We start from the raw sequence: 14,372 nt of genomic DNA on the forward strand, positions 1-14,372 counted from the left end.
AGCTGGCTAAATGTGTTGCACCTTTCACATGACCCGTTAAGGGTGAGGAAACAAGCTAAAGGCCAGTAATGAGGCTTACCGAGCCTCTAGTGCAAAAAGGCTGCCAGTGATAAAGAAACAAATCAAACACCACAAATACCACAGCAGTTGTGAGCCTGTTATTGGGAGGAGGACTGCACGCTGAAGTTGAAGTGAAATTTGAATTCACCTCACTTTTTTGTAGGAAAATGGAAACTATAATGATACTGCAGCTGTTTTGCATGTATTTTCAAAGTAAGATGAAAACAGTTGTTGGACATATTTGACATCTGAGAGCCAACATCGGGGATGTGCTGTAGCTATTGTGGCGCCCTACTGAGGTGAGCACGTCATAGCTCGGTGTAGCCGACAAACATTTTTTCCTTTTTACGACAAGCCAAAACAAACAACACAGTAGCACTGCTCACGCACCCGCTCAACATTTGGGAGGCCCCATCCTGCTGTTCAGCTCCTAGTCAACATGTAAAAAGTGCAAGCTAGCAGGCTAGGCTAACTAGCTTCGATTTGGAAAGTTAGTAGCTAGTTAGCCTAGCTTGCTAAAATTCAAACGAGAGGTTGTTTTCTGTTTATGCTATTTCAGTGCCTGCCCTGTCTTCGGCAACTCTCACACAGGCCTACTCAGTGTTGTGTTTGTCCAGCGTAGGGGGCTAGCTAGCGTTAGCCTCTCTTTCATAGGTGATGTGAAAACTCAAAGCAGCTGCCCGTCCTGTAAACTCTCAAATCAGGTCACGGAGTTATGTGCAGAGTCAGGGGAGTCGGCTCACACATGGATCACACCGGCTAACAATGCCGGACCCCAGCTGGTCAAACTGCATCCTCCTCAAATACACCAAAGAGAATAGGAAGCCTCTGTTGTCTGCACAAAAGGTAACTAAATGTGTTGGCTGTGTGCACCACCCAAAATGAACCCCCAACCAACACTAAATGTTCTTTAGTAATGCAGCCTGTAGACTCTACAGTGTAGAGCAACAATGATCGCTGGGAAGTCCAGCAAGTCTGTGAGTCAAACCTGAGGCCACTGATTCAGAAGCAGTGGTAAAGGCAGCTCTTAGTACAGAAACATGAAGGTTTAGTTGCTTTGTGTTTCAGTTCAGTAATCTGAGCGCAGCAGATGTGCTCTTGCGTCTTATGTTTCACACATCCCTTACAAAAAAAAAAAAAAAACAGCCTTGTTTTACATCCTACTCTGTACTCACACTATCACGAGTCAGGACTCTGCCACAGAAGGCACTGCATAGGTTGAGGGAGAATTTTATCTAACATTAATTCCTACAACAATGCACTGAGATATATAATTAGCTCAAAAACTCGGTGCTGTGTTGGAAAAAGTGAAACAGCCCAGTCCTTATCGCTGCACAGCAGATGCTCCACAAAAGCACATGACAGGGGAGTTTTTGCACAGTGTCGGTTTGCACCTCAGGCCAGGCAGACTGAATGGCTGCCGGCTGGTTGTTGATGGCAGCCACTGCCCTCTGTAGCACACTGACAAAGCACTTCATGTTTTGACAGAAGATTCAAAAGCTTTTCAAAACCTTGAAATCTTATGAAAAAGGGAGACATTGAGGCAGAGTTTTAGTATCATTGAATTAGCTGTTAAAACCCTGTGATCTTGCGGTTCAAGATCAAGTGCTGTTATTTACATGGCTTTGTTAATTAGAAACTTAAAACACGAATCATATTCTGTCTTCTCACACATTTGTGACAACAACAAATGCACCATGTCTACCTTGAGACGACTACAGATGGTAACTGGAAAGTGTTGTAATTCTGCAGCGCCTGTATGACGCAATGATTGTCCTCCTCGATGTACACTTCAGCTGAGACGTTCACATGCAAATACAAACTAAGCTCCTTAAACTGGACTGGATCTCCTTTTATGCAAAGCATTTGCATTGCAGAAGCATTTGTGAATATTTGACGGATTGCACAATATGACATTCAGAAACAACACAAACAGTACTTCAAATACTGCTTGTATTTTTTTTATTGTCTTTGTTTTGTAGGAGTATTTCTATCCGTCATTATTTTCATTTAGTGTAAATCTGTCGTCTTCAGTCTTTGTATCCTACCTCTCCTTTTACAGGTTTTATATTCTTTAAATTCACCTATATGAGTATATGTAGCTAAACATGTGTTTGTATAAATGGTAATGTCTTTGAGTACGTACTCAATGTTTCGTAATAACTGTATTCTATAATTTGCAAACCAATCAATAAAAAATTATATTTACGTGCTGTTTTTGATAGAAAAATGTTTTATTTTGTAGTAGCAGCAAAAACATACAAAGCAGCCAGGTAAATGTGTCTCAGTAATTAAAGGCCCCATCGTAGAAAAAGACTATTTATTGTTTTTATGACAAAGTTGTCTGGCTGCAACAATTACACTAGGGCTGCAACAACCAATTATTTTCATCATCGATCGCTTGTTTTGTGCAAACAACGGTCCAAGATTCACACATATTCATTTTACCATCATATAAGACAGAGAACAAAAGGGAATTCTTCCCACATTCTCCACCGCTAAATCATTTATCGATTTATAGCTGCAGATTAATTTTCTGGGATAATCGACTAAATGTTTGAGTTCTGAATAACACATCTATGCACCATAGTCACTTCTTATCATGTAAAAGGTTCCTCAGCTTCACTTGCAGTTTGAGGCATTTGACAGTCACGTGTGTCAGAAACAGCAGACGACAGCTGAGCCACGTAGAGACTTGTTCTTGTTCTCACCAGACAGTAAGATGCTCTTTGACAGCAACCGTAACTTTCACCAGTGTGATATTTTCCTCAAGCGCCATCTTTTCTCAGTTCACACTAACAGATCTACACCAAACTTTTATCAAAGTAATAAAAAGGTGTGTGCTCTTCAAGTACCAGGCTTATTTCCCCTCTGTGAGTCTGTAACCAATGTCAGATAAAATTGTTATCACAACATATTCATGAAGCAATGTTCCAATCCTCTTTATGTGTCTAATTTAATCCTTTTTATTCAATCTTTTCTGTTGACTTTCTGTAAATGTCCTTGAAAACAGTGTGAAAGCAGTTTTCTCCTTCTGTTCGGTTTAGAAAGGCAAACCTCGAACTTTTAGTGTTCAGAGTCATGAGAAAAAACAGTTGGACCTTTAAACTATTAGACCATTTAGTGATTGCCATTTATTCAGGAATCTCAAAGAATAACTAATGAATGAACTCTTCACTTTTCACTCTCAAAGACTATGGCTCAACTACAGCTTTTGCAGAGTGGATTCTATGAGTTTTGTGACCTTTCAATATCTTCTCGTCATGTCATGTTTCTAAGTATGATTCCACATAAAGAAAAACATAAAAGGTGACCAATATTTAGTATGGTGACCTACATATTATATATTGTACATATGAAAAGACATAAAGCCGGAATGTTTCTAGATGAAATTATCCGACACCATCACGAGATTAGCAACGAGATCCTGTGAGGAACAAGTACAAAAAAGAGCAGTTGTATAAATGGGAAGCCTGTGGTGAGGTAGAGAGACGGATCTGAGTGCATTTCCATCCAACTGTTTTTAATGCACATTTTCAATTTAAAAGTGGAAATTCAAAGCAAGCACATGAAGCATCTGACTTAAACGTCCTCTGAAGCTTTCACCTCTCTGAAGACATGAAAACATCAGATCTGGGTGGAATGATGAGGTGGCTGCAATGTTTTCCAAATTAATTTTCTTTGCTGACTTTCTGGAAATACTTTAAAAATTTGCACCGAATTTAGATTGTAGCTTGACTAATGTTTGCGAACAGCTTGGTTCTCACATGACTGCTGGTCCATAAGAAGACCAACAAGTCCACTGCAAGAAAAAAAGTACTTAATAGGGATTTTAATTATTTGTGGTGTAGTGCAATAAATATCAAACACATGTGCATATGGAGAGGCTTAAGATCCCTGTTTTATACATGTAATATTAAAATCACCTCACCTCCTCTAGAGACATAAACCAGGGCTTCATTTTTTACTTTACAAACCCAGCAGATTTACACAGGATGAAGAACACAGACAACCTCCGCAATTTATACAAATCCCAGGAGGAGCTCGAGTCACACTTGTCCTGAGTGAACGGGGCTTAAGTGAGATAAACTGTCGAGATGAAAATTTACATTGCCGGTGCATTCAAGGATGCTCGGACATCTGAACGCCTCGGCAACAACCTTTTTAATGGAATGCTGTTTTTTCTGGATTTGAAATGTGATGCTTTGTGGCAGATAACTACAGTACAGTCTGAGTTTCATCTATATCAGCGATGGATTAATGGTGAGTGAGGGCTGGGAAAATATGTTTTGATAGAAAATCTAAATTATAGTTAGCTTTGATTAATTTTGTTCGAGGCAGTAGTAATTCACTTCTTTCTCCTTGAGTCTCACCCCTGAATACATCTCCACCCTCCCCCACCATAACCTCACATCAGCAACTTCTGACTCAATAAAGACAAATGGAATACTGATAGCTTAAGTCCACTGTTTCATAAATAGGAAGATCCACTGAGAGGAAAAATGCAGCTTTAAGCTAATGCATGAAAAATGTTTCTGTTAGCACAACTCCTGTAGTCTATTTAAGAGGTTAGTGGAATTTTACTGGATTTATTGAGGTTTTTGGGGTGTGAACAGATTGGCTTTGTGTACTGACTGCACACATGAACGGCACATTACAAGTTTGGCATGTGGCATGGCGGTCCACATGGTTCATGAAGGCAAATCCGAGCAGCTGGCAGCTGGGTGATGGTGGATGAACACAAACAGCCAGACAGACACCAAATGCATCAGCAGCAGAAGCAGCAGCAGCAGCAGCAGCAGCAGAGACCAGGGCATCTTAAGGCCAAGATGATGAAAAAATTCATTTTACGAACCTCTTTAAAAGGTGGGGTGAGTCATTCTGGAGGAGGATTATTGATATTGATTGGAGTATCAGCAGTCATCCTCCAGAATAACTCACCCCACCTTTAAGTTTAAGAGGTGCTTCCTGAAAACACAGTGACTGAGCAAACTCTTAGAGATGATTGTAGATTAAAATTCCAATCCTACAGATGAAACGACATGTCAATCAACAGAAAATTTGTCACTAATCTGGTAGTCAGTCATTCTTTATAACTTATTATTGCTAATTGGTAATTTTTAAGCAAAAAATGTAAATGTTCCCCAGTTGCAGCCTCTTATATGTGATGGTTTGCTGCTTTTCTTTGTCTTATTTGAAAGTAAACTGCATTTAGTTTTTTGGGGGTTTTTTTTATGTCTACTTCTTTATTACAGCACTGATCAATTTTACAAAAGGGAAGCTGTCAGTCACTGTGATCCAATTCCACACAAGCATAAATATATATTATGAATTTTATCTATATATTTGCTTCTTTCATTCAGCTTTTTAATATGTTTGAAAGTCCATTTGATTAAATGCTCTTTCAGAGGTTCTTTCACCACAACTGACATAAATCTGTTAAGGGAGAGCTTAACATTATTTATTGCTTGTTCCTTTGCTTTTTGGCATAAAAACTGCAAGGAGTATTGTCTGCAGCTTCACCCCAACAATAGGCAAATCAATTCTGCTTCCAAAACCTATTTACTGGATTGGAAAATGTGTGCTGACATATATCTGGTAATCAGAACTGGTCTTAATATTAATGTCAGTAAATGTAAACATTTTGCACATAATGGTTGATTTTGCAGCATGGACATGTGGCCTCTCACAGTGTAAAGCTGTTACTGTGTGAACATTTTTCTAAATATGCTTATTCACTTTCTTGCAGAGAGTTAGATGAGAAGATTTATGCCACTCTGGCGTCTGTACAGTAAATATGACGCTACGTCAGCATAGCTTAGCACACAGACTGGAAACAGAGAGAAACAGCTAGCCTGGCTCTGTCCAAACAAAATCCATCTACCAGCAGCTCTAAAGCTCACTAATGAAGTCACAATAAACTACACTGAACTCTAAGGAGACAGGGTTAGAAAGTTAAGCATTTATCAACCTAATGATTCACATCTTTTTTTCTCAGAGGTGGAAGAACAAACAAAAGGACAAGACACAAGAAAGAGGCCTCTGATGGGATGCTCAGGTTGCTCTGTCTGCTGACACCAGGCAGCTATTTCCTGTGAGGTGAATAACATTTTGCATTTTGAGACTTTGTTCCCTACTGGTCAAAAATCAATTAATGCAGCTGTAAGTTTATAGTTTCTTTAATCGACTCCAAGCAGGAAAGTTCATACGAATACATCACTGTTTATCAATGTGCACAGTATGGCTTGTTGTCAACTTAATGTAAATCTCATACAACTACCGCTAAACTAGATTTCAATCTAACTTATAAGAGGTGCTTTCACATTTTTCTTGTGGCTGCAGAAAATCAGTGGAGGAAAAATACACTGAAAACATTTGCAATAGTAAACTAATGTATTTAGTAGAAATTGTCAGGGGACGACCTTTAAATCGACACTCTTGTAAGAGGCTTTTACACGTCTAATTTATTCTCTTCGTGATGATTTTGCCCTCTGGAGTAAGAATAATTAATTGTTTTCATTACCAAACATTCTCCAGTGCATTCATATCCCTGTATTTCAATAACTTTTCGATTTATTGAAATTACCAACAAGAATGTGGGAATTACTCTGTTTTATATCTCCACTCCTCACTCCAGGCTCTCTCTCTCTCACACCTTCTGCCTCCCTGCCCACAGGCTGCAAACTGCAAGTGCTGATGGATGAATCAGACTTGTAATAAATCTCCAGAATGTTTATAGAGAGCATGGTTACATTCATTTCATATTTACCAATTATGAAGAATAGTAAAGCCTCTTCTCTTTACTCTTTTTCCACAGATGCCATGGCCCGAGAAGCACTATCACTCTACAGCGATGAATTGACAAAAACCTTTAAGCAGGTCGGCTATAATAAGCATAAAGCTCTCTGTCTGTCTAAATTTGCCCGGTGTCCTACCTGGCTGCTTGCTGAAAAAGTCATGAAATTCTGCCAACCTAGCAAGACTAAGTTATTCCCTCCACAACATATTGTTCTTATCAGATCATCTTCTTACAGTAGAGCCAAAGTGATGAATCAGCCAGCTGATAATAACCAGTATTAGCTTGTCACAGATCTATACATATATCAATAGAACAAGTGAAACTGCAGTAAAGAAATTTTATTTCCAGTAATGTAGAAGCTTAGTTTGTTCATTGAATTTATTTTTCACCTATAAAATACCCCACTCAGGAGGGTACATTTTAAGATTAGGGCTACATTAAAGACATTTCCTTCAACCTCTGCTGTACTTTGTGTTCTGTGATATATGGCAAAGGTTAGCATGCTAACACAATAAATAAAAGAGGCCCTAAAGGTGCAGCTTTTACATTCAGAATTACTCACCAGAAGCATTGTGTGTCCCTGAGGTCTAACTAACAAGTCGAGTTGAACTCCTTTCTCAAAAAACACTTGCAAAACTTTTAATTTTTAAATCCTGCATGATGTAGAACAATTTGTTTACAGATTTATAGTCTTCTTCTTTCTGACTGACCTCAAGAATCCTGTGTTGGTTTGGCAGTGTGCAATGTTTTATGTATTTTTTTATTCATTATAAAGTGCATTTTAAATTCCATATTAACATTTCTAGTCAACATGCATGAAATTACTGGCCAGACATATCTTCTAGACATATTCTAGACTGGAGCCAATGACTGAAGCAGTTGGGATTTTCTAACCAGACAAAAATGTCGTATTGCCTTAAATAAAAGCCAGTCTTCAATAAGTGGCCAAGGGTGTGGACACCTTGGTTGAATAAAAGATGGTCTCAAATACAGGCCGGGGGAAAAAACAAATAAATTCAACAATCCTGCATTTTTCAGTTGTTCTGATGGTGGTTCTGGATTACTCATCTTGAGTGTTATTGTCCGATTTCAGTCCCTGTGAGTGTATGGGTTAGGGTTAGGGTTATGTCTGTCTCAGTCAAACATCATTTTGTAGTAATGTGTAAGTGTCAAAAGATGGCGATAGCTTGAAATACCATATGGGAACCATGCAAGTCCCTGAACACTTTCTTGGAAACATTTCTTAACAAAATGCTCTTTAAGAAATGAAAGGATTCTGTCCACTGAAACAGCTGAGGTTTTTAAATTTGAAATGGATACAGGAAGTGTTGAGTTTAATAATGCAGTAACAACATTTAACAAGAAAAAATGTAAGCAGACCATAAAAACAAGGAGGATTTGACCAAATATACTTTTATAGTGGAATTTTATATGTTTTTGGGGCTGTGCACAACCAGAAAACATTGTGTTATTTGGCAGCTATCAGTCAACTAATTGCCATAGTCTAAATATACTTTTGCACTTTATTGCCCATCATCGTTTCCTGCCAGTTCTAGCCTGTCCTGTCACTTCAGCCTTCACTCTGCAGCAAGCAGTAGTCCTCAGCTGCTTCTGCCATTCCCCAGTCACCTGATCATCACCTGCCAGCACACCTGCCTCTCATTCGACTTAATAAGCCACTCAGTTTATGCCCACGAACAGGAGTATTCTGACTGATTATTCTGTACCACTATAGACCTAGGACCAAATTTATTAACAACTAAAAAAAGGGACATCCCTTCTTTCTTTTTTTGTTGGGAGTGGGGTATTCTCTGTTAACACAATATATTGACAGTCTTACATCACATGACAGAGTGAAGCAGCCCAATTAAGCAAATACTGCATATGAAGCCCCTGTGGTGGAGATGTTTGAATCAATACATACGGATTATGCCTTGATAACTCTGAATTTAAATATAATTTAATACATTTATGACACCCAGACTTCTTATGGCTAATAACAAGTTGTAACACATTATAAATCAATACCTTAGTAAAAAGAAAAAACAATACTTGAGACAAGGGTATTCATCTTATAAGAAACAAGGTTGCCTTCTTCTAAAACGGCATCAAAAGAGTCTTTTAACTGTTCTTTCTCCCAAAGGATTGAGCACTTGAAAGGAACTTGAAGTATGTGTGAGTGTAACTTCTACTCTCCCAAGCTACATACCACAGCTTACAAGCACAAGCATGCACACAACACCTGCACACATCCATGAATACACATGCGCTTCTCACTCATTTATTCTACTCCTGCACTCACTGTTGCTCTGGAATATCACATCAGATAAATACCCAAATATAACTGTCCTCTGAGCATGAACGGAAACGCTGATTTACTGAGCTGCTCAATTGACTTGACGGGTGGATTTGCTTGAAGCCATCTTGGGAGCCGTCGCTATCATTCGCAGCTAAATCAGCACTGTGTTAATGACGAGCTCTCACAGGCCTCGTGGCCATTCAAAGCAAGCCATGAAACAAGCTGCCTTTTCATGAACAACATCCTATTAAAGCAGCCCACTGTTGTAACAGCATGTCTGTCACACCATACATTCACACACGAATTACAGTGTTTGCTCAGACTGTAGGTTTTTGCTGCCTAACAATATTAGGATTCCACACACAATTTGATCATTTTAGCGTTTTTAACACCAACTATTCAACCAACACGTCAACTGCATTCAATTCAACTCTATGGTTGCAATCTTTACATGATGAATAGAAAGAAAATTAATCTAAAGAAATTGTGATAACTGATTAATCATTTCAGTAATTTTTCAAGCAAAAAAAGGTTTGGTTCTAGCCTCTGAAATGCTGATTTGCTGATTTCCCTTGTCATAAATTTAACGCCTTCAGGTTCTGGGCTGTTAGTCCCAAATGAGAAACAAATTAGACAACATCACACATTTTTTCACTATTTTTGTTTTACGTTTAAGCTAAAACTAAACGATAAATAAACTAAACAATTGATCAGGAAAATGAAAATAACTGTTAGTTGCAGCCCTATTTGCTTCAGTTCACTGCTGCTTTTTTTAGCCCTGCAAGCATAATTGTATCCAACAGCTCGTTCCCCACGGCAACAATACACAATGAACCGAAGAAGAATATAAACACTCCTGAGCAAAAACAAATAATACTTTATTTAGAGTTCTGATTATATGTACATTGATGAAGAAATAGAAATATCCAAAAATACGTAAACATACGTGCAGTAACACAGCTGCAAAAGCACAACATGATATGAATCAGAGTACTTCATTTACTGTACATGCAACGATGCAAAGTATGCAAACATGAAGTATTCTAACAATTTTTTTTCCTCTCACATCAGGAGACATTTTGAAGTGTAATCTGACACAGCCTTCTGTAGACAGTCACGAGTGCTCGTAGTTTGGGTTTTGCTATCATAAGGCAAAGAGTGCAGCAAACAGGGCTCATGGTGGGCGTGTGTGAACCTGTTCAGTCCGACTTTCCAATAAATTCCCCTCGGCTGACTGTACTTTATACAAGGGAGCTCAGCTGGTTTATGTGCTGTTGCCATGTTGCTTTGTCCTGGTAACAGGCCACTTAGCTTCATCGCATAGTTCGAGTGATGGAATATTTCTGTCTCCTCTCCGAGTGGGAAGCTGACACCAGAGACATCTCTTTTGACTGTCCATAGTGAGTCAGCAGCAGCACATGTTTCATTCTCACATGCTCTGTGATGTGGGAGCTCATGTTGGTCTGACTGTGCACTGAATCTACATGCATGTGGCTGTGTGAACACTGCACCAGGACCCCTCGAAGTGTGCAAGTCACTGTCTTTAAATAAAGAATGCAAGAGTCAGAATATACCATTCCTGCACTCGTCTCGCCGCATGACATAAGGAAGAAAATGTATTTTTAGAGATGTCGAAAGTGCACTAATGAGTCTCTGGCTCTGCCTGAAGCTCACTGACTGTTGACGCCGTCGGCCACTTACAGACCCGGATTATGAGTCTATATTTGCAGCGGATGCATTCAGAGCAATTATCAGGGAAATCCAGACAATATGGCTTGTACTTAAAGTGACAGGTCATTTTGTTGAAGCAGTTCATATTGTTGCAAACACATAACATCAACACTCTCCTCCGCAACAAATTTAGTTGTCAGGGATGGCGCTGTGCTCCCAAATGCTAAAAATGACAAGCACAGAGACTTACTGTTGGTACTAATGTGATCTCTGTCATGTCCCTGCAGTTTATGTTGAGGGTCTAGGAAAAGGTTCACAAATTGAAAAGAGGACAAATAGCTAAAGCACCAAATAATGATGCTGGCAGCATGAGCTCGTGAGAGAACGAGTGTACAAAAACTAAATTACAGAAACAATTGTCCTAGTTTTACAAGTGGCATAAAAAGACAAGGAGGCACAGCTAATTTTTAAAGGATGACCTCGACGTCGTTCGAAACTGGAGTTAGATAAGAAGATTGATGCCATCCCCATGTAACCATGAAACTACAGCCGGCTGGTTTAACTTTGCACAAAGACTGGAAACGGATGAAGAGCAACCGTGTCTGTGTATGAGGTAAATCTTGTTTGTTTAATCTGTTCAAAACCAAAGTGTAAAAACCACATGTTTGTGGTTTTATGGGGAGTTATGAGTGGGACTATTTCTTGGCTTGACTTCCAAGATGCAATGTGTTAATTAGTGAGCTTTAAAGATGCTGCAGGCAGATTTGGTGGATTTTAACCTTTCGACAGAGCTAGGCTAGCTGCTTCCCCCGTTTCCAGTCTTTTGCATCGCGCTATGCTAAGCAGCTGCAGGCTGTAGCTTCGTATTTACCCAACAGAAATGAGAGAGGATGGTTTTTGAGCTTTTCATCTAGCTTTTGACAAGACAGTGATCAAGCAGACTTCCTAAAGTCAAACTGTTCCTTAAAACTAGTTCAAGCATTGAGATGCAGTGTGTGTGTGGTCTGTCTGTCAAAAAATATTACTTAATTGAAAGCTTCTTGAAATAAAGCATAAAACAAGCTTTTGTGATGAGCTGTTTACTGTACAAGCTTCATACATGTTTATGAGCAATCTTTTTGATATTATCTTTAATTATAGATGGAGGCTTGTTAAAATGGAAAATCACCATAAAAGCAGAAATCAAGCATGAAGCGAGAGTAGCTGAAATAGTCAAAACATGTGCTTTGGAGGTAAGTCACCGGGGGCACCTGGACAAAGCTCCGCCCCGCAGATGCTTATGGGTGCCAAGCTGAAATGGAGACCTGCCTCCAGGAGGAATGTTTACCCAAGCTTAGCACAGAGCCTTTATTGCTCACAGCAGCACGAGCAGATTTCTGCCTGCATTTTACCCGTGCACCAGCTCTGAGCCTTTTCATATTGGGACCTGCCCAAAATGACAAGAATAGCTTCTTTTAAAGACACAGAATGGAGAGAAATTAACTGTGTGTGATCAAGTGTAAAGTAACTGTACACCGGGAGTGGAGGAAAGGCTTGAAGGAATCTGAGAGAGAGGATTCCAGACATTCCCCAAGGTAAAGAACAAGCTGGAGTGGAATTAGGTACAAGGAGAGGAGAATTAGATTTGAACAGTTTCATAAATATCCCCAATTAACTTTGATAAAATATGAAGTACTTGAAGGATGCATGGACCAGCAGACGAGAAAATTCTCTCAGCAGCTTCACCGCAGTCGTATGAGACGTACTCCATCACGGAAACTGAATAATACTCTGTGTTGTGACTGTATTCTGATGTGGAATTTTTCTACTGCCAGCACTAAACACTTCTCGGCTGTCAGTAAGGATGCATAATGTTGTGTCACACTGCATTTTCAGGTGGAGTGCAGCTCAAGATATGAGGGGCTTCATGTTGTGCACTTTTCTACAGAATATGCAGCTGGTTTCAGCATTCCCAGCACTCAAAATGACCTGAAATAAGGCGTGATTTAATAATATTGATGAATTAGACATGAGATTCTTTCATTGCCTGTAAACCAGTGAAGCAACGCTGTGCACTATGATATGTAAGTTTATCGTGATATTAGCAGTCTTTGCCGCATTTCTATCTATTTATGGGAGACTTATAGTAAGATGTATATTGCAGCCTACTCATTATTTAGCTCTTGTGAATGTAGTCAGTTTAATCGGTTAAGTTACAGCCTCACCGTCCTGATCCTTTTCTTTCAGTGCTCTGTCCTCGATCACACCCTCCAAATAACCCGATGTTTAATCGACAAAAGAAGTTCCTGCGTTGTCCAGTTTAGAAAAATAGTCAATGCAAACACACCTCGTTGTGAGAGACAACTAAAAACTTTCATTTGAAGGAGGTGCAGGTGCAGGTATACAGTGATGGAGGCTTTACCTTGTATGTGCTGGTTGACCACATTCTCCAGCCGATCCAGCCTCTCCATGATCCGGATGGTGTCACCTCTTTTGTCACCCTCTAACTTTCTCTCCGGTAAAGGCATCGGCACTTTGATGTAAATATTGGCGATGTAATTAGTAACCCATCCGACATAGAGCAGGCAAACAATGTTGGTCATGCCGCTAAGGATCACGCATGTGGACACCAAAGTTTTGGTTCTCCTGGTGCAAGCCATGCCGACATCCCTCCATACAGCCTGCAGTATCCCGTCAAACCGGAGGACAGGGCGACAGTCGCCCGCAAAAAAAAAACAAACAACCTGAAACAGTGAAGTTATTTCCCGAGACCGTGCAGCGATGCGATATCCGAAGCGCAGAGCATTCACTTTAAAAGTGCCGTGCGGTTTTTAGAAACGCGGGGTAATGTCAAACATCTACAGGTGAAGGTTCCCTCTCTCGCTCCACTGCAAACCTCCGTCGGCTCCGGTTGCATTTGAGGATCAAGGAAACAGGAGAGACGCCGAGCATCCCGCCGCAGCCAATGGGAGGGATGGTGAAGACTGACAGCCGCCCCTGCTGCACGCGTCCCCGCTGCGCGCTGATTCACTGTGAAAGTGGATCTCTATTTCCATCGACCAGGACGCAAAGTGTTACAACCTATTTCTGCCCAAACAGCGACACATATGCGCCGCACACACCTCGCACTGCACGTTTGATGTGCGATTCCCTCCCCTTGAGCACTGAGCCAAAGCCAGCTGAAGAATCTCTGAGAGTTCCTTGTTTTCTCGCATTTTTGTCCCGTGCACGAGTAGGAAGCACTTTCGGAGTTATTGCGATCAGATCTGTCCTAAAGAACGCGAATTGAGCAGGATCTCTTGGTGCAATACTGGGTGAAGCCACGAGATAGAGACAAATCAAGGTGTGGTGGGGTCATGTTGTGGGTCTGGCTCCGTTCCAGCTCACTGTGAGACGCGCAGGATGCAGAGAAGAGGCTCATCTCACATGCTGCTGCAATTAGACCTGAGCAGGCACAGATAGCGGGCAGAGTAATTACAGCAGACCTGCCTCTCAACGGGTACTGCAAACAAACTGCACACGAAGACCTGCAGCACTTTCACCTGGTGAGACAAAGTAGTCAAT

General features: G+C 40.3%; 1 protein-coding gene across 1 annotated transcript in view; it reads right to left on the reverse strand.

Annotated features, from left to right (window-relative positions):
- galnt18b (UDP-N-acetyl-alpha-D-galactosamine:polypeptide N-acetylgalactosaminyltransferase 18b) overlaps positions 1-13,473 on the reverse strand; it is a 73,216-nt gene extending 59,743 nt beyond the window's left edge. Inside the window, exon 1 of the mRNA XM_041935330.1 lies at positions 13,231-13,473. Coding sequence (XP_041791264.1) covers positions 13,231-13,468 — 238 coding nt within the window. The 5' untranslated portion in view covers positions 13,469-13,473. The remainder of the gene's footprint in view (positions 1-13,230) is intronic.
- Positions 13,474-14,372: the final 899 nt, after the last annotated feature.

Source organism: Chelmon rostratus, chromosome 1, assembly GCF_017976325.1.
Source record: "Chelmon rostratus isolate fCheRos1 chromosome 1, fCheRos1.pri, whole genome shotgun sequence".
Taxonomy (NCBI): Eukaryota; Metazoa; Chordata; class Actinopteri; order Chaetodontiformes; family Chaetodontidae; genus Chelmon; species Chelmon rostratus.